The 19984-nt window shown below is 47.9% G+C and overlaps 1 protein-coding gene across 2 annotated transcripts in view; it reads left to right on the top strand.

Annotated features, from left to right (window-relative positions):
* LOC110504191 (growth regulating estrogen receptor binding 1) overlaps positions 1-19984 on the top strand; it is a 57961-nt gene that overhangs the window by 18237 nt on the left and 19740 nt on the right. For both annotated transcript variants that reach the window (XM_036962793.2, XM_090220629.1), the window contains exons 2-21: positions 3476-3636; positions 3762-3866; positions 3988-4164; positions 5163-5345; positions 6044-6160; positions 6679-6825; positions 8109-8231; positions 8738-8860; positions 9223-9408; positions 9729-10106; positions 10473-10601; positions 12642-12839; positions 13658-13855; positions 14296-14476; positions 14574-14763; positions 14874-15010; positions 15136-15490; positions 18378-18493; positions 18573-18781; positions 18970-19372. In XM_036962793.2, the coding sequence (XP_036818688.2) occupies positions 3476-3636; positions 3762-3866; positions 3988-4164; positions 5163-5345; positions 6044-6160; positions 6679-6825; positions 8109-8231; positions 8738-8860; positions 9223-9408; positions 9729-10106; positions 10473-10601; positions 12642-12839; positions 13658-13855; positions 14296-14476; positions 14574-14763; positions 14874-15010; positions 15136-15490; positions 18378-18493; positions 18573-18781; positions 18970-19372 (3816 nt within the window). The remainder of the gene's footprint in view (positions 1-3475; positions 3637-3761; positions 3867-3987; positions 4165-5162; positions 5346-6043; positions 6161-6678; positions 6826-8108; positions 8232-8737; positions 8861-9222; positions 9409-9728; positions 10107-10472; positions 10602-12641; positions 12840-13657; positions 13856-14295; positions 14477-14573; positions 14764-14873; positions 15011-15135; positions 15491-18377; positions 18494-18572; positions 18782-18969; positions 19373-19984) is intronic.

Raw genomic sequence — 19984 nt, 5'->3', positions numbered from 1 at the left:
TTCAGAGTAACTTCAATAAGACCTCATGAAATTTGTGGGGGGAAAAAAATCTGCTTTTGTCTTTTCCTACTAGCGCTGACTTTTCTTATAACTTCTTTATTGAGGAAACTTGTACTTACTATGACTGTGATGTGTAGTTGTCCCACCTAGCTATCTTGAGATGGACGCACTAACTGTAAGTCGCTCTGGATAAGAGCGTCTGCTGAATGACTAAAATGTCAAAAGTATTGGCCTTCAGAGATAGTACCCTTCGGTCTACGTTTTGTTTTGTGCCTTCATCTGGAGTATGTGACGTAGTGAAGGTTTGTGTGCTACTCTGTAATAGTGAGCGTATACTGTATAGGCTTAGTGTGTATAGTCAATGTTATTGTGTGTATACAGTGCCTTCGGAAAATGCTGTCTTGTTACAACCTTATTCTAAAATGGATTAAATAACATTTTTCCCACAGCAATCTGCACACAATACCCCATGACATCACAATACCCCATAATGACATCACAATACCCCAAAATGACATCACAATACCCCATAATGACAGTAAAAACAGGTTGTTAGAAATGATTGCAAATAAAAAAACAGAAATACCTTATTTACATAGGTATTCAGACCCTTTGCTGTGAGACTCGAAGTTGAGCTCAGGTGAATCCTGTTTCCATTGATCATCCTTGAGATGTTTCTACAACTTGATTGGAGTCCACCTGTGGTAAATTCAGTTGATTGGACATGATTTGGAAAGGCACACATCTGTCTATATAAGGTCCCACAGTTGACCGTGCATGTCAGAGCAAAAAGGTTGAAGTAATTGTCCATAGAGCTCCGAGACAGGATTGTGTCGAGTTACCTAAAGGACTCTCAGACCATGAGAAACAAGATTCTCTGGTCTGATGAAACCAAGATTGAACTCTTTGGACTGAATGCCGTGTCATATCTGCAGGAAACCTGGCACCATTCCTACGGTGAAGCATGGCAGCATCATACTGTGGGGATATTTTTCAGCGGCAGGGATTGGGAGACTAGTCCGGATGAGGGAAAGATCAACGGAGCAAAGTACATGTCACGACTACTGCCGAAGTTTGTCCCTCTCCTTGTTCGGGCGGTGTTCGGCGGTCGACGTCACCGACCTTCTAGCCATCGCTGATCCATTTTTCATTTTCCGTTGGTTTTGTCTTGTCTTCCTTCCCACCTGGTTCCAATCCCATCAATTACATGTTGTGTATTTAACCCTCTGTTTCCCCTCATGTCCTTGTCGGTGATTGTTTGTTGTATGTTTGGGCAAGTTATGTTTTGGTGTGCGACGGGTGTTTCACCCTCTTATTTTATTTACCCAAGAAGACTCCAGGCTTTAGTTGCTGCCAAAGGTGCATCAACAAAGTACTGAGTAAAGGGTCTGAATACTTATGTATATGTGATATTTCAGTTTTTTTAATTTTATACATTTGCAAAAAATTCTAAAAGCAGTTTTTGCTTCGTCATTATGGGGTATTGTGTGTGAATCGATGAGGAATAAAAACATTTGAATCAATTTTAGAATATGGCTGTAACGTAACAAAATGTGAAAAAAGTAAAGGGGTCTGAATACTTTCTAAATGCACTGTAGTGTAGTATGTACTGCATTGTAGTAGTCTGTAATAATGACTGAGTGCTGGCCGTGCTGTGTGACTCAATCAGGAGTGCTTTGTTTACCCATGCTGCTGAGCTGAGCCACCAATGTGTGTGTGCGCGGTTGTGTGTGGTGGGGGCGAGCTGAGCCGAGCGGGCTGTATAGGTCAGGGCGACCTGACTCTGTGACTGCAGCTGATTGTTTTTACGCAGGTGGAGATTGGACCGCCTCTGCGCCAGTGTCTGCCATCGCTGCTCTATGTGTATGTTTGTGTGGGAGTATGTATGTGTGTGTGCCAGAGTCAGTGTAAAGAACAGGCTAGTTAGCGAATGTCTGCTGTTCACAACAAGATGCGCTACTTCGTCTTCTCTTTCTGTATCGCGCTATTTTTCTTGATTTATTTTTACCCCCCTATTTTCTCTCTCTCTCTCTCTCTCTTGTTTGTGTTATGTAATCATATTCACTGATAGGGAAACTATGGGAAAATCTCAATAAGTTTTAACCTATAACCTCTCTTTGCCTCTTTTTGACCAAAAGTTCAAAGGTAATCAGGGAGCGATGCACTTGTATGAAATGAGACTCTCCTCCACTCGCGTCCATCAAGTGTGAATCCCAAAATGAACGTGTAAAGTGATCAAAACAAATGTAGCTGGTTGTGCAATTCATTATTTTATAGCTAAATGGATAAGTAGTGTGTTGTTTTTAAATGTGTGCATGAGGATACTCTAACAAAGTAGGTAATCGAGGAGGGGAGCAGATTCCTTCGTTCGACCTACTAACGAATTAACACTCTCCTCGATCACTCTGCCAATTGTCGGTTTGGAGGAGAGGAGATGAGGACGGAGGAATCGAAGAGAGGATGGACTTTTGTCCAATTTGAGAATCTCCCGACAAGTCTGAGTAGTTTGGTTGCCTCAGTGAAACACAGGAAGAGACAATCAGCTGTCGCTCTCTGAGGTCAACTTCCCCAGGCAGGGGACACAGCGCCGTCCTGAAGTTACCTTTCTTCTGACTTCGCCTCAATGAAGCCAAACAAACTGTGCCGCAAGTCCATTTTTAATCACAACATTGTCAACATGCCTAATGAAGAAAATCATATGAAGGAAATTGCATTTATTTTCAAATCCAATCCTTTCTGGGTTCTGAGGGACATTTTGCCTGTGGCTCTGCTTTTTTGTGTGTTGCTCAACTTACTCTACTGACCTGAAAAAGGATGTTGACTGACATGGGTTTCAGTTACTGGTGTCACCTGTTCACCTAGCCCTTGACCATGGCTCTCAGTTCCAGGACATCACACACAAGAGTCATTGAACGAAAGGGTCTTCTGTACAGGGGGAGTTTTGTTAAGAGCCCCGACGCTCAATCTGCACATTCTCACGCGTTGTTTTGCAGTTCGCTTCTTGAAGCTTTCAGACCTTGTCTTTCATACCAGCGAGAAATAATACAAATGAAATGAAAGGTTCAATTGAGGCACACCTTTTTTTATAGGGTTAATTAAGGGTAGCGTTCCCACACGGCCATATGCGAAATGCTTGTGTTCCTTGCTCTGACAGTGCCTGTAGTGCCACAAGGTTGGTCCAGGTTGTGTGACAGATGAAGTGACAACAGAGCCATATATATTATTGAGAGAAAGCGAGAGGGAGAGAAAGAGAGAGAGATATGACTGGATGGGTGCTCCTATGTTGTGTGTGGGTGTGTGTGTGTGTGTGTGTGTGAGCGTGTGTGTGTGTGTGAGCGTGTGTGTGTGTGTGAGCGTGTGTGTGTGAGCATGTGTGTGTGAGCATGTGTGTGTAGGCGGGTTATGGTAAACTGTGAGGTAATGCACACGATCTTGTTGAACGTGTGCGTGTGTGTTTGCATTCCTGTGTGTCTAGGTGTGCGATGGGGAACTCGTATGCCGGCCAGTTGAGGACCACGCGTTTTGAGGAGGTCCTTCATAACTCCATCGAGGCTTCTCTCCGTTCCAACACTGTGGTGCCACGGCCTGTCTTCTCACAGCTCTACCTGGAGGCAGAGCAGCTACCCCTGCACAGTGGTGTGTTTGTGCGTGTGCGTGTGCGTGTGTGTGTGTGTGTGTGTGTGTGTGTGGGCGGGCGTGCGTGTGTGTGGGCGGGCGTGCATGTGTGTGTTGTGACACTCTGTAATGAGAATGTATGTCAGCAGGCCGGGTGGAGAATGAGGAGGAGGAAGATGGCTCGGAGTCCAACAGCCCCCTCATTCCATACCAGATGAAGCCCCCGCCAGAAGGATGCTGCACCACGGACGGTATGAACACCCTCACTGTATACATTGTCTCCTGGCTTAGGCTTCTGCCTGGTGGCAAGAGATCTCTGTCTGTTTGGTTAGGGTAACTGTGTGTGTGTGTGTGTGTGTGTGTGTCCCTCAGGGTTCTGCCAGGCCGGTAGGGACTTGCGTCTGTCCTCCCTGGTGTCAGAGCCTCTAAACGTGGCCCCAAGTTTCCTGCTGGTAGGGGCCAAGTCCCCCAGTGCACCAGACACACTGCTGGTGTGTGCTGTCGACCGCAGGTTCCTGCCCGACGAACGAGGACGCAACGCACTGCTGGGTGAGATACAGACACACACAGACATGACAGAGAGAGAATGACAGAGAGAGAGAGAATGACTGAGCGAATGACCGAGAGAGAGTGACAGAGAGAGAGAGAGAATGACCGAGAGAGAATGACCGAGAGAGAGACTGACCGAGAGAGAGACTGACCGAGAGAGAGACTGACTGAGAGAGAGAGACTGACCGAGAGAGAGAGACTGACCGAGAGAGAGAGACTGACCGAGAGAGAGAGAATGACCGAGAGAGAGAGAGAATGACAGAGAGAGAGAGAGAGAATGACCGAGAGAGAGACTGACCGAGAGAGAGAGACTGACCGAGAGAGAGACTGACTGACCGATAGAGAGACTGACTGACAGAGAGAGAGACTGACTGACAGAGAGAGAGACTGACTGACAGAGAGAGAGACTGACTGACAGAGAGAGAGATGACTGACAGAGAGAAAGACTGACCGAGAGAGAGACTGACCGAGAAAGAGAGACTGACAGAGAGAGAGAGACTGACCAAGAGAGAGACTGACCGAGAGAGGCTATAGAGAACAGTCAGGGTATCCTGATTGCAGACACATACACACGTTATTAGTCCCTCAACCTGGGCTCTGCTAGACACACACACACAAGCACAACACACACACCATCTCAGAACCCAGCTGACCTGTAACCATGGAAATGTCATCGCTCACACACTCTTTCTCTGACTATGGGAGAAAGGGCTTATTATTGTTTCACTGAGTCTCCCAACCACAAACACACACACACACACACACACACACACACACACACACACACACACACACACACCATCTCAGAACCCAGCTGACCTGTAACCATGGAAACAGCATTGCTCACACACTCTTTCTCTTACTATGGGAGAAAGGGCTTATTATTGTTTCACTAAGTCTCCCAACCACACACACACACACACACACACACACACACACACACACACACACACACACACACACACACACTGACCTAGTGTTTGTGTGGTCGTCCTCAGGGTTCTCTGGGAACTGTATAGGCTGTGGAGAGAAGGGCTTTCGCTACTTCACTGAGTTTTCCAACCACATCAACCTGAAGCTGAGCACCCAGCCCAAGAAACAGAAGCACTTAAAGTACCATCTGTACAGGAACAACCAGGGACAGCTGGTCAGAGGGGCTGCTATCTGCTGGAAGGGCCTCGGTAACACAAGCAGGGGGAGTAGAGGGGATTGGGGGATATTTTCATGTGTGATCTTTCCATGACAGTGTAAGTGTAAGTATATTGAATTGAGAAAGAGAGCGAGGTAGAGGGGGGAGAGAGGGCGTCAGGCCAGTGGGTCAGTCTCTCCTTCCTTCTGTGTATCTCTGCTGTCGTTCTGTGGACAGGGGGCTCGTCTGGGGTCAAAGTTGGAGTTTGTAAGAGAGGAGGGGTCTGTGACTCGACCTGTCTGTCCAGGTGTGGAGGACAGAGGCCTGGGGTGAGCGGTCAGAACTGGGGTCAAGGTGAAGAAGGGTCGAAGCCTGTGGCTAGACTGTTACTGTGTAACTGACAATACCCGTGGTATACAGTATATGAGGCAGAGAGACAGTAAATCAAGTCTAATCCACACAGATTAGGAAGAAGGATGAGTTTCAGACCTACAGTAACTAGAGTAGAGTTTACATTCAAATGTAAATTGAGCTGACACTAACATAATCACTTGAGTGTGACTAATGCTTTTACGGAAAATGTCCATCCGTTCTCTCAAGTTAGTACACACACACACACACAGACGCTGTGTAAGTACAGGAGCATTGACTGTGTTTCGATGGTTTTGACTGTGTGGGTTTCTGTTTGCCTGTCTGGCTGTGATTGTGTGTGAAGCCAAATGCTAATCTGACCGTGCGTTGTCTTTTCAGAGACTAGAGGGAGACAGACGGCGCCCAACGCCTCTGACGGTCATGTGATCTCAGACGAGCACCTCCTCAATCCAGCAGTCACCGCTCACCCTGGACACCCACCCGGAAGCTATACTGGTACAGCACGCTCACACCCAGTACACTCACACCCAGTACGCTCACACCCAGTACGCTCACACCCAGTACGCTCACACCCAGTACGCTCACACCCAGTACGCTCACACCCAGTACACTCACACCCAGTACGCTCACACCCAGTACACTCACACCCAGTACACTCACACCCAGTACGCTCACACCCAGTACACTCACACACAGTACACTCACACACAGAACACTCACAGACAGTACACTCACAGACAGTACACTCACACACAGTACACTCAGATAGTACACTCACAGACAGTACACTCACAGACAGTACTCACACACAGTACCCTCACACACAGTACACTCACACACAGTACACTCACACACAGAACACTCACACACAGTACACTCACAGACAGTACACCCACAGACAGTACACTCACAGACAGTACACTCACAGACAGTATACTCACAGACAGTACACTCACAGACATGACCCCACACTAGATGACCTTGGTTGCCGTTGTTGTTTTCCATCTCTCCAGCCGGCTCCCCTGTAGGTCCCATCGGTCAGCCTCACCTGGCCGACCTTCGCCCTCCCCTGACCAATGGGAGCCACACACCCCTATCCCAGAATCCTTTGCCCCACACGGCCGTATTGTCCAATGGACCAGGGAGACCCACAGTTATAGGTAACTTGTGTGTGTGTGTGCTTGCATGTATTTCTATTCGTGTGTGTGCGCCTGTTTGTGTGTGTTTGTTTGTTTATTATAAAGGGGTATGACATAGAATGACATGCATTATAGCATCTCTATGGGGTAGGAGGCATGGCTTTAAATGTGAAGTCATTTAAGGCCATGCCTCTTAAATGTGATGTCATTGTAGCCCCCCCCCCCCCCCCCCCCCCCCCTCCTCATCTTCACACCTCCCCCTGAAAGAGAGAGCTCCTGTGTTTTAACACTCTAAATGCCCAGTAGGAGCCGGCTGTATTGTGTGTGTGGGCCCCGATTTTTACGACCCCCTTTCATTCAGCAACACTCTCCCTCTCTCCTTTCTCTCCCTCTATCTCCCTCAGACTGTTATCTCAATAAAAGTAGCACAGTAAAAAGTCTCTCCCTTTCTCTTTCCCTCTCTCCCTCTCTTTCTGTCTGTCTCATTCCCAGTGGGTTTAGTTGTAAAGTGGAAGGCCTCCTTCCTGCCAGTCTGGGTTTTGATAGGGGCGTTTCAACACGTGGGGCCTTTGGTCTTTGTCTCTGTTGCTCCATAAGAAGAGAGCAGGCAGAGAGGAGAGGGAGGACAGCATGTGTAGAGGGGAAAGAGGAAGGAGCTGATTAATGTGACAAAGACTGTGCTATCTTTATCATCAATAGTGAGCTACGGTTATACTGCCTGCTGCTGGCTGGTTGGTTAACTGGCTGGCTGGTTAGTTAGCTGGCTGGTTGGTTAGTTAACTGGCTGGTTGGTTAACTGGCTGGCTGGCTGGTTGGTTAACTGGTTGACTGGCTGGCTGGCAAGCTGGTTGGGTAACTGGCTGGCTGGTTAGTTAGCTGGCTGGTTGGTTAGTTAGCTGGCTGGTTGGTTAACTGGCTGGCTAGTTGGTTAACTGGTTGACTGGCTGGCTGGCAAGCTGGTTGGGTAACTGGCTGGCTGGTCAGTTAGCTGGTTGACTGGCTGACTTGCTGGCTGAATGGCTGGTTGGTTAGCTGGCAGGCTGGTTGGGTAACTGGCTGGCTGGTTAGTTAGCTGGTTGACTGGCTGACTTGCTGGCTGGCTGGCTGGCTGGCATGAATCAATGAATTAATGAACAAGCAAGCAAATGAACTAGAATGCACTGTATTTAGGGTGCCTTATGAATGAATATTGTCCCTCAAGAAGAAATGATTCTGTATATTCTGTATTTTTAAGTTGCCTGCACACCAGAAGCGTCCCCCCCTGAGACATACAATACATAACAGTGTGTTGCTTGTCCTGTCAGGAACACTCAATGCGGGACCACCTAAAAAGAGACACAAAGGCTGGTCTCCAGAGTCTTCTGCTGTGAAGACCCCCCCAGCTTCCTCTTCCTCTTCCTCATCGCTCACCAATGGTACCAAACCAGGTAGGAGCTCAGAGAGAGAGAGAGAGAGAGAGAGAGAGAACGAGAGAGAGAGAGAGAGAGAACGAGAGAGAGAGAGAGAACGAGAACGAGAGAGAGAGAGAACGAGAGAGAGAGAGAGAGAGAGAGGGAGAACGAGAACGAGAGAGAGAACGAGAGAGAGAACGAGAGAGAGAGAGAGAGCGAGAGAACGAGAGAGAGAGAGAGAGAGAGAGAACGAGAGAGAGAGAGCGAGAGAACGAGAGAGAGAGAGAGAGAGAGAACGAGAGAGAGAGAACGAGAGAGAGAGAGAGAGAGTTAGAGAACGAATGAGAGAGAGAGAGAGAGAGAGAGAGAGTTAGAGAACGAATGAGAGAGAGAGAGAGAGAGAGAGAGAGCATGTATTTTCAGATGTCTGAAGCGAAATAGCATGCAAGGCTGCTATTTTCTTTGTGGGTATAGTTAATTACTACTGTTTTATGTCTGCTACCTGCTGTGTGTGTGTGTGTGTTTTTTCTCTTTACCCACAGACCATGCCCCCCCAGAGAGTATGTCCCAGGGGTCCTCCAACCCCCACTCTCCACCCGGGCCGTCTGTCACAGTGCCTGATCAACTGCTGCACACCTGCAGACTCCAGCCCGTCATCTTCAGAGGTCAGAAGTGTGTGTGTGTGTGTGTGTGTGTGCACACGTGTGTGTATTTGTGGGTGCCTCTGTGTGTGAGTGAGGGGATCCTATTCCTCAGTGGCTTTAAATGCAAGAGCGCCACAAACCTTAGCAGACACTGAGGCCTGGAGTCTGAGCCCAGTGTCCATTGCTTAGCTGCGCTTCTTAGCTAAGCAATGGAAAGGTCATAATGTTCTCTGCTCTCTCTCACTTCTCCACCTCTCAACATGCCACCCCTCCCCCTCGTCCCTCCATCCCCTGGGAGTATCCATTAGCTCACTGTCCATTTTCCCACAACCTGATCCTGTGCAGTAGCATCTGGTGTGTGTGTGTATGTCTCTGGTCCCCAGGTCACGGCAGCCTACCCCAGCTGAGTGGTAAGGTGTGTGATGTGCAGGTCAGCTCCTTGCTCCAGAGCTGCTATCAGAACAGCCAGGCCCTGCCCAGGGTCTACCAACACTACGGACCCTCTCCCATACAGCCCCTGTCTGTAGAGATGCAGATACTACTCACTGTGTACTACCTGGTGCAACTAGGTGAGAGCGAGATGGTTGGTTTTTACATTTCAGTCATGCTCACAGTTACATTTGACATTGTAGTCGTTTAGCAGACGCTCTTATCGAGAGTGATTTACAGGAGCAATACGCATTGAGTGCCTTGCTCGAGGGCCCATCGGCAGATATTTCCCTTGGCTCGGGGATTCGAACCAGCGACCTTTCGGTTACTGGCCCAAACCCCTCAACCACTACATTACCTGCTGCCTCAGTTAAAACGGATGAATTGTGCAGAATGTACACATTGAGGCAATCGTTAAAAACCTAGTTGGTAATAACTGGTTATTGACGTTTCCTTCCAGGCCCAGACCAGGTCCCACTGATCCAGGACCTGGAGCAGATCTTCATGCGCTCCTGGAGAGAGTCCCACCTCCGTGAGATTCGCCAGCACCAGCACCAGCAGCCCCAGCCTGGCCTCTCCCTCCCCCAGGCTCCCTCTACTCTGCCTGGGCTGCCACAGGCCCAGGTCCTCACCCCCTCCCAGCTGCCCTGGCTGGCCCAGCTGGCAGCCTCGTCATGTGGGGAGGGTGTGGTGGTGCAGGAGGAGAAGGTCTCGATGGCTCTGGGGCTGGCTGGCACCTTCACTAGGCTGATGGAGGGACGGCTGGCTCATACCAACTATGTGGTCATCATCTGTACAGCCAAGGGACAGGAGACTGAGTCCTGTGTGGTGGTGACAGGTGTGTGTGTGTGTGTGTGTGTGTGTGTGTGTGTGTGTGTGTGTGTGTGTGTGTGTGTGTGTGTGTGTGTGTGTGTGTGTGTGTGTGTGTGTGTAGAGGGGTGGGGAGGGGGGTGTAATCTTATTGTGTGTGTGTGTGGGGAGGGGGGGGGTGTAATCTTATTGTGTGTGTGTGTGTGTGTGTGTGTGTGTGTGTGTGTAGAGGGGTGGGGAGGAGGGTGTAATCTTATTGTGTGTGGGTGCCTACCTGTCTCTTAAATTTGCTGTGCGTGTGTTTACACATCGACTTAAGTGGGGTTGCAGGCTTTTTGGTGCATGCATGCTTGCATGTAATAACTGGTGTATACCATGTGTGTGTGTGTTGTAGGTAAACACCAGTGTCGTATCCTGGTTGAGGGGATGTTCAGTCCCAGTGATAGTCTGAGAGAGATCAGTCAACAGCTGTCCTCTGGCATGACCCAGGAACTGACTGCCTTCTGCAACTCTCTGGGACCTGGTAAGACGACTGCAGATCTTCATTTGAGACAGTTTACTACAGCAGGGAAATAGCCCTGCAGCAACAGGACATTTGAATTATTATGTGGATTAGAATGAATGGATATTTTTTTTGTAGGGGTTAATACATTTTCCATAAGGGAAGATCAAGTCTGAAATGTGCATTTCCTGCTTCTCATCAACAAAACTGTGATCAAATGACATCTGTGCCCAACCCACCTGGATGCTGAGAATGTGTGTGTGTGTGTGTGTGTGTGTGTGTGTGTGTGTGTGTGTGTGTGTGTGTGTGTGTGTGTGTGTGTGTGTGTGTGTGTGTGTGTGTGTGTGTGTGTGTGTGTGTGTGTGTGTGGGGGGGGGGGGTTTACCCATATTAAATTTAATGTACACTGTTTACTGTATGTACAGTTGAAGTTGGAAGTTTACATACACTGAGGTTGGAATCATTACAACTTGTTTTTTACCACTCCACAAATGTATTGTTAACAAACTATAGTTTTAGTCGGTTAGGACATCTACTTTGTGCATGACACAAGTCATTTTTTCCAACAATTGTTTACAGACAAATTATTCCAATTCCAGTGGGTCAGAAGTTTACATACACTAAGTCGACTGTGCCTTTAAACAGCTTGGAAAATTCCATACAATGATGTCATGGCTTTAGAAGCTTCTGATAGGCTTTTTTAAAGTCAATTGGAGGTGTACCTGTGGATGTATTTCAAGGCCTACCTTCATACTCAGTGCCTCTTTGCTTAACATCATGGGAAAATCAAAAGAAATCAGCCAAGACCTCAGAAAAAGTAATTGTAGACCTCCACAAGTCTGGTTCATCCTTGGGAGAAATTTCCAAACGCCTGAAAGTTCATCTGCACAAACAATAGTATGCAAGTATAAACACCATGGAACCATGCAGCCGTCATACTGCTCAGGAAGGAGACACGTTCTGTCTCCTAGAGATGAACGTACTTTGGTGCGAAAAGTGCAAATCAATCCCAGAACAACAGCAAATGACCTTGTGAAGATGCTGGAGGAAACAGATACAAAAGTATCTATATCCACAGTAAAACGAGTCCTATATCAACATAACCTGAAAGGCTGCTCAGCAAGGAAGAAGCCACTGCTCCAAAACCGCCATAAAAAAAGCCAGACTACAGTTTGCAACTGCACATGGGGACAAAGATTGTACTTTTTGGAGAAATGTCCTCTGGTCTGATGAAACAAAAATAGAACTGTTTGGCCATAATGACCATCATTATGTTTGGAGGAAAAAGGGGAGGCTTGCAAGCCGAAGAACACCATCCCAGCCGTGAAGCACGGGGGTGGCAGCATCATGTTTGGGAGTGCTTTGCTGCAGGAGGGACTGGTGCACTTCACAAAATAGATGGCACCATGAGGCAGGACAATTATGTGGATATATTGAAGCAACATCTCAAGACATCAGTTAAAGCTTGGTCACAAATTGGTCTTCCAAATGAACAATGACCCCAAGCATACTTCCAAAGTTGTGGCAAAATGGCTTAAGGACAACAGAGTCAAGGTATTGGAGTGGCCATCACAAAGCTCTGACCTCAATCCTATCAAAATTTGTGGGCAGAACTGAAAAAGTGTGTGCGAGCAAGGAGGCCTACAAACCTGACTCAGTTACAGCAGCTCTGTCAGGAGGAATGGGCCAAAATTCACCGAACTTATTGTGGGAAGCTTGTGGAAGGCTACCCAAAATGTTTGACCCAAGTTAAACTATTTAAAGGCAATGCTACCAAATACTAATTGAGTGTATTTAAACTTCTGACCCACTGGGAATGTGATAAACCCACTGACCCAATGGAATGAAATAAAAACTGAAATAAATCATTCTCTCTACGATTATTCTGACATTTCATATTCTTAAAATAAAGTGGTGATCCTAACTGACCTAAGTCAGTGACTTTTTGCTAGGATTAAATGTCAGGAATTGTGAAACTGAGTTTAAATGTATTTGGCTAAGGTGTATGCAAACTTCCCACTTCAACTGTATTTATCTCACCATATTGTACGTGTGTGTCAGATGGGGATGTAGATGTGTTGCTGGGAGGTGCTGCTAGGGAGAGCAGGAGCCATCCGCCCCCCCTGTCCAGCAGTCAGGAGTCCACAGGAGACAGCAGCCCTAGAGACAGACAGACGAACAGAGCTACATGCAGCCCCAAAGAGCCAGCCACAGACAGCCCCAAAGACAGAGATGAGAGCCACAAGGACTCCTGCTCAGGTGAGATATATGCAATCTGTGTGGAGAGAACATCATGAAATGTGTGTAGTTTGACGAGCTACATGCTGTAGAATTTCAGGTGAAGTGGCGAGATGTGTTTGTAATACGTGTTGTGCGTACGTGTGTTGAGTTAATGACTTTGTACATATGTGTAGTCTGTCCAAAATCTGTGTGTGTGTGTGTGTGTGTGCATTGTGTTTATACATTTGTGTGGTGTCTAAAATGTGTTTCCATGTGTGTGTATGTACATTTGCGTCTCACGTGTATGTGTTTCCGTGTGTGTGTATGTACATTTGCGTCTCACGTGTATGTGTTTCCGTGTGTGTGTGTGTGTAGAGTACCGCGTGGAGTGGCGGGAGGTGCGGCCCATCCAGTTGGCGTTAGCCAGGAAGCTGCTGTCCCATGTGTGTGTATACATTGTGTCTAATAAGTGTGTTTCCGTATGTGTGTGTGTGTAGAGTACCGCGTGGAGTGGCGGGAGGTGCGGCCCATCCAGTTGGAGTTAGCCAGGAAGCTGCTGTCCCATGTGTGTGTATACATTGTGTCTAATAAGTGTGTTTCCGTGTGTGTGTGAAGAGTACCGCGTGGATTGGCGGGAGGTGCGGCCCATCCAGTTGGCGGTAGCCAGGAAGCTGCTGTCCCATGTGTGTGTATACATTGTGTCTAATAAGTGTGTTTCCGTGTGTGTGTGTGTGTAGAGTACCGCGTGGAGTGGCGGGAGGTGCGGCCCATCCAGTTGGCGGTAGCCAGGAAGCTGCTGTCCCATGTGTGTGTATACATTGTGTCTAATAAGTGTGTTTCCGTGTGTGTGTGTGTAGAGTACCGCGTGGAGTGGCGGGAGGTGCGGCCCATCCAGTTGGCGGTAGCCAGGAAGCTGCTGTCCCATGTGTGCGCCATCGCCGACTCCAGCACTCAGAACCTGGACCTGGGCTCCTTCGACAGGGTCCACTTCCTCATCTGTGTCCCTCCATCTGAGGTCACCTTCCAACAGACCGTACTGCATCTCTGGAACTCGGGTAAGATCCCTCCTCTCTTCCTCCTATTCCTCCTTCTCTTTTCTTTCACTTCTGTTCCAGATATCAACACATTCCTCTTCTACCTCTCTTCCTCGTTCTCCTCCACTTTCAACTCACAGTTCAACAGACTCCTCGTTCTCCTCCACTTTCATCTCACAGTTCAACAGACTCTCCTCTTCCTCCTCTGCCCCTCCCCTTTCTCCTCCTTCGCCTCAATCCCTCTGAGGTGTCTTCCAGGAAGCTGTCTACAGGTCTCGTCCTCCTCCTAGCCGATGTCGGTGTTGTATAGAGCCCCTTGCTGGTGTATTGTAGAATCGTTGAGAAATGTGTTCACTCGCGTTACTCAAACCTTCAACTGGAACAAACTGGTGTCGTGTGTGTGTATGTGCACGTGTGCGTCCGAGCTTTTGTGTGTGCTTAATCCCTGTCTGTGCGTGTAGGTGTTCTCCAGCAGCTGGGGTTGGAGCAGGAGTGTCTGTCTCAGAGAGAAGCTGAGCACTACGTGGTCAAGATGGACCAGGAGGCGAGGGCTCGCATTGATGACCTCATACAGGAAGCACACAGGAACTCTAACACACTCTACATCGTGGTCCACGACCACGCACACTGGGACATCAGCAGGTGTGTGTGCGCTTTGTGTGCTTTTTTTTTGCTCGCGTGTGTCTGCGTGTTTGTAACGTGACCATAACGTACAGTATAAATACTCCCTGTCTCCCAGTGGGCCGTATGGTGCCAGTGGTGGTGACTCCGGCGGTGGGTTGGTGGACAGCCTGCTCAACTCCCTTCAGATCAGAGATGCCACCAACATCCTGACTCTCCACGTCACCTCGTTCCCCTTTGCCCTGCAGACACAACACACACGTATCAGCCCTTACAACGAGATACACTGGCCCTCTGCTTTCAATAACGTAAGATATTCACACACGCACACACACAGACCCACACTGACACAAACACACACATAGTCACAAACAGACACACACTGTTGTCTCAAGCTGTGTGTGTGTGTATGTGTCAGGACATGGATCTGTACCATGAGAAGACGCGATACTTTGGTGTGTCGGAGCTGCTGGACTCGACTCGTTCAGGCAGCGGTCTGCCTCTCCTCCGCTACGACAGCTCCTTCGAAAGCATGGCCTCTGTCCTGGAGGAGAGGTAACACACACACTCATCATGCATACTGTGCATACTGTACACACACACTCATCATGCTTACTGTACACTTATCGAAATACACAAGAATGTAGCAAATAACAAAATGTATCAATCCCCTGTCCCAGGTTCCCCAAGCTACACAGTGCAGTGATCCGGACCCAGGTTCTGGTCCAGCACTACTGTGTGGCTCTGATGGCCGTGTCAGGTCGGCCTGGCTCAGGGGGGCGGAGCATACATAAACACACCTCCGTCGAGACGCTGGAGATAGTCCAGAGTCTGCTCAGCTCTGCCCAGCGATGCCCCACCCACCATGGTCACATGGTGCTGCTACGGATCCCCTCATTGGCTCTGGCAGGGTGGGCTCACCAGCGGCTGGCGTGGGTCAGACAGAGACTGGGGCTGGGGGAGCGCTTTGAGATCATCCTGGGAAACCCCAGCCAAGCCCTCAGCGTAGGACAGAGCTTCACTGAGCGCATCAAGGTAGGGGATAAACCACTGGACAACTGGATGAAGAGTTCTGATTTAAGATCAGTTTTGCCGTTGGCTTTTAGATCACAGTGAATAAGATTACATGGACAGGGACCTGATCCCTGATCAGGTTTCTAATCTGAGACACTTGATACATACAGATCCTGGTTAGCAACATGACAGATATCTACCCATATGACAGTTAGTTGACAGGATTGTAAAACAATCTCAATATGGGGAAGGTGACAAATATTATAACATTATTTGTAAAAACTGGTAGGATGAAAATGATGTTGGATTGCTGGTGTTGGTATGGGCTACCATGATGGTGTGCTGTTCAGAACACAGGGGGAGGAGTATAGATTAAAAGGGCTAACCCGGTCAAATGGTTAAGGGAATATACAGTACCAGTCCAAAGTTTGGACACACCTACTCATTCCAGGTTTTTCATTTATTTCTACTTGAGAGAATGCCAAGAGTGGGCAAAGCTGTCATCAAGGCAACGGGTGGCTACTTTGAAGAATCTCAAATATAACAGATATTTAACACTTTTTTTTTGGTTACTACATGATCCCACATGTGTTATTTCATAGTTTTGATATCTTCACTATTATTCTAAAAAGTAGAAACATGTAAAAATAAAGAAAAACCCTTGAATGAACGTTTGACTGGTACTGTAGGTGGGATGGCAAGATGTTTTTTCTGTTCAATAAAACATCCAGGTAAACACACCAAGGTATACATTACATATCAAACATTTAATACACATTTCCCTAGTCATTCTTCTGGTCCATTAGGTAGCCACTGATTGCCTTCAGGTGAGTCCGTTTTAAAGGGATCGTCACTAGGTACCACTGCCACAAAGTCATAATTATGTCTAAACCCCACCTATTTCTAATATTTGATCTTCTTGAAATCTGATTTGAACCCTAATCTTAAAGGGAAACTTGGCAATTGTTCAACTTCATATTCATCATCTCCAGCACCACCCCAACATCAACATATGTGATAATGGCATGTTTCTATGTTTTGTGGTAAAAAAAATATAGGAAAATAAATGGAAAATAAGTGTTTCCAATGACATCATCGGTGTGCATCGTGTGATTTCGACCAATTGTGAGTTGGCATGGCCTACTAATTGGTTGATGATGTCGTTGGAAACACTACACTGTCTTTTTTTCTACATAACAGAAATGTGCCATTTTTGCATACAGTGCCTTCCAGGAAGTATTCAGACCACATGACTTTTTCCACATTTTGTTACGTTACAGCCTTATTCTAAATTGGATTAAATAGTTGTTTTTTTCCCCTCATCAATCTACACACAATACCCCAAAATGCCAAAGCAAAAACAGTTTTAAAAAAAATAATTGCAAATGTATACAAAATAAATACATTTAATATGACATTTACATAAATATTAAGACCCTTTACTAAGGACTTTGTTGAAGCACCTTTGGCACGATTACAGTATCGAGTCTTCTTGTGTATGACACTACAAGCTTGGCACACCTGTATTTGAGGAGTTTCTCCCATTCTTCTCTGCAGAACCTCTTAAGCTCTGTCAGGTTGAATAGGAAGCAATGCTACACAGCTATGATGTTGGGTTGGTGCTTGAGATGATGAATATGAAGTTGATTTTTTTTTTTAATTTCCATTTGACCACACTGCTAACCATATGCCTAACCATAACCTGAAATTAAAATCAAAAATCAAACATTTGTTTTCATGGATCTTTACAGTATATAGCCAATTCTAACTTTCTGGCTGTGATAACTAGTGACAACCATTTAAAGGTTAAGTGGGTGTGGCAGAAGATCTGCCTCTGGAACAGGAAGTGGATGGGATTGGTTGGTGGGAAAGTAAGTCAATATGAGTGGGCAGAATTTTCTACTGCCACCTTAAATATGCTGCATATTTTAATTACAGGAACTGATGTCCATTAAGTGTGCTACTGTAAGTGGTTGGGTGGCTGGGCTGTAGGGGAAGGAAGATGGTCCCGGAGCCACCCATCAGCAGGTGGTGGAATAGCTTGGGTAACTGGTCGCCCATGGAATACCACAGGAAGTTGCTCTGGTGGGGGGCGGAGCAGAACACTGATGCGGTTTAATGGAAACTGGAATGGCCTCGTGGGCACAATGAAAGCCAGAGTGTTCTTGGGGGCCAGGCTAGTCGCTTGGACTCGGACTGGTGCAGACCTGACAAAATGGGAATGACTTAGGATCTGGGATTGCAGAAGGTACAATACCGGATCCTGGGAATAAGTGAGGTAGAATTTGGGACGGGGAACTTTTTGATAAGGGACTTGGAGAGGGACTGACATAAGTGGGGACTGGGTAGATGCAGGTTATATGGTTGTTAGTAGGCTAGAGATCTCTTGTTGTCCATACACTCGATTTTCCGCTTTATTGCCCTAATTTTCTCCCGGATGCGGAACGCTCAGTCGGCTGGTGAGCTGTTCTCCATTTCCACCACGATAGCCTGATCGGGCTTGAAGGACCATGTAAAAACTGGTAGGCTGAAAAGACTATATTCGGGTGGATTGCTGGTGTTGGTATGGGCTACCCTGAATAATATAATAAAGTATAAGTATATAATAAAGTGGGATGGTAACACCAAGGTTGAAGAGCTATACATTACAATACATTACATATCAAACATTCTAACACTACACATTTCCCTAGTCATGCTTCCAGTCCATTAGGTAGCCACTGATTGCCTTCAGGTGAGTCCATATAAAGAGTGAGTGGGTGTGACAGAAGTCCTGCCTCTGCAACAGGAAGCGGATGGGACTGGTTGGTGGGAATGTTAGTCAATGTGAATGGGCAGAATTTCCTATATTATTAGATCTGTATTGTTCTAGCACTTGGTTAAATTGTGTGTGTGTGTGTGTGTCCAGGCATGGCTGAAGATCCAGGAGACAGACTGGGTTCCCCGTACCTACCTGGAGCTAGAGGCCCTCCCCTGTATCCTCATCCTCTCTGGGGCAGACCCCCTGGGAGAATCACTACCCAGGTACACCCACATAGTACCTGTATATTTATCCTGATTGGTTGGTTGATTGGTTGATTGATTTTCTCTCTCCTCCAACCAGATCACTGAAGTACTGTGACCTGCGTGTGATAAGCTCCTCCTACCTGCAGCGCACGTCATTGGAGGAGGAGCTGGGATTGGCTGCCTACCTGATGAGGGTGGAGTCCCAGGGGTCACAGCCCCTCAGCCACGTCCCCGGTAGCGACCTATCAGAGAGCGACCGGGACAAACTCCGCAGTACCGACAACGAGGAGGAGGAGAGAGAGAACGGTGAGCGATGGAGCGCCATCCACTGGCCAAATTCAATGAAATACAACACAATTCTAGCTATTCAATAAGACACTATACTTTCAATATGGGTATTTGTAACCTTAAAAACACATTTGACGGTTTATAACAGTAAACTCATCTCTGCATACATCCCTTACTCTCTTCTTCCTCTCCTGTCTTCCCTCTAGCTCTGAAGTCGGAGCTCCCTGGTTTGGGTCATTTCCCTCCCCCCCACCCTCACTCAGCCCCCCAGCCCCTCCGACCCTTCTCCGACAGCAGTGCTGCGGCCACTCTCCATCTCCACACCACCCCCCCTGACCCTCATCACTCCTCCACTTGTCCAAACCCGAACCCACCTAACCCCTCCGACACCCAGCGTTGGCCCTCCAAGTCAACCTCCTCTGACTCCTCCTCCACCCTTCCCCCCTCCCGCCTTCAGAGCTGCTCCTGGGCGCAGGGGGTGAGTCGCCCCCCCTCCGTGCTGCTGCCCCGGGCGCTCTATGACATCATCACAGCGTGCGACGAGGGCGGACTGCCTCGATGCACCTCCTTCCTGCCGCACCTGTCTGTAGACTGGGTCAGCTCCTTCAGGTAGGGACAAACATATACACACCTCACCTGTCTGTAGACTGGGCCAGCTCCTTCAGGTAGGGACAAACACACACACATCTCACCTGTCTGTAGACTGGGCCAGCTCCTTCAGGTAGGGACAAACACACACACATCTCACCTGTCTGTAGACTGGGCCAGCTCCTTCAGGTAGGGACAGACATACACACATCTCACCTGCCTGTAGACTGGGCCAGCTCCTTCAGGTAGGGACAAACACACACACATCTCACCTGTCTGTAGACTGGGCCAGCTCCTTCAGGTAGGGACAAACACACACACATCTCACCTGTCTGTAGACTTGGCCAGCTCCTTCAGGTAGGGACAAACACACACATCTCACCTGTCTGTAGTCTGGGCCAGCTCCTTCAGGTAGGGACAAACACACACACACACACACACACACACACACATCTCACCTGTCTGTAGACTGGGCCAGCTCCTTCAGGTAGGGACAAACACACACACACCTTACCTTTATGTAGTCTGGACCGGCTCCTTCAGGTAGGGACAAACACACAAACACATCTCACCTGTCTGTAGACTGGGCCAGCTCCTTCAGGTAGGGACAAACACACACATATCTCACCTGTC

This window comes from Oncorhynchus mykiss, chromosome 25, assembly GCF_057628025.1.
Source record: "Oncorhynchus mykiss isolate SJ-2025 chromosome 25, ASM5762802v1, whole genome shotgun sequence".
Taxonomy (NCBI): Eukaryota; Metazoa; Chordata; class Actinopteri; order Salmoniformes; family Salmonidae; genus Oncorhynchus; species Oncorhynchus mykiss.
The sequence above is the reverse complement of the archived record's forward strand: the minus strand, read 5'-3'. Positions and strand labels throughout refer to the sequence as shown.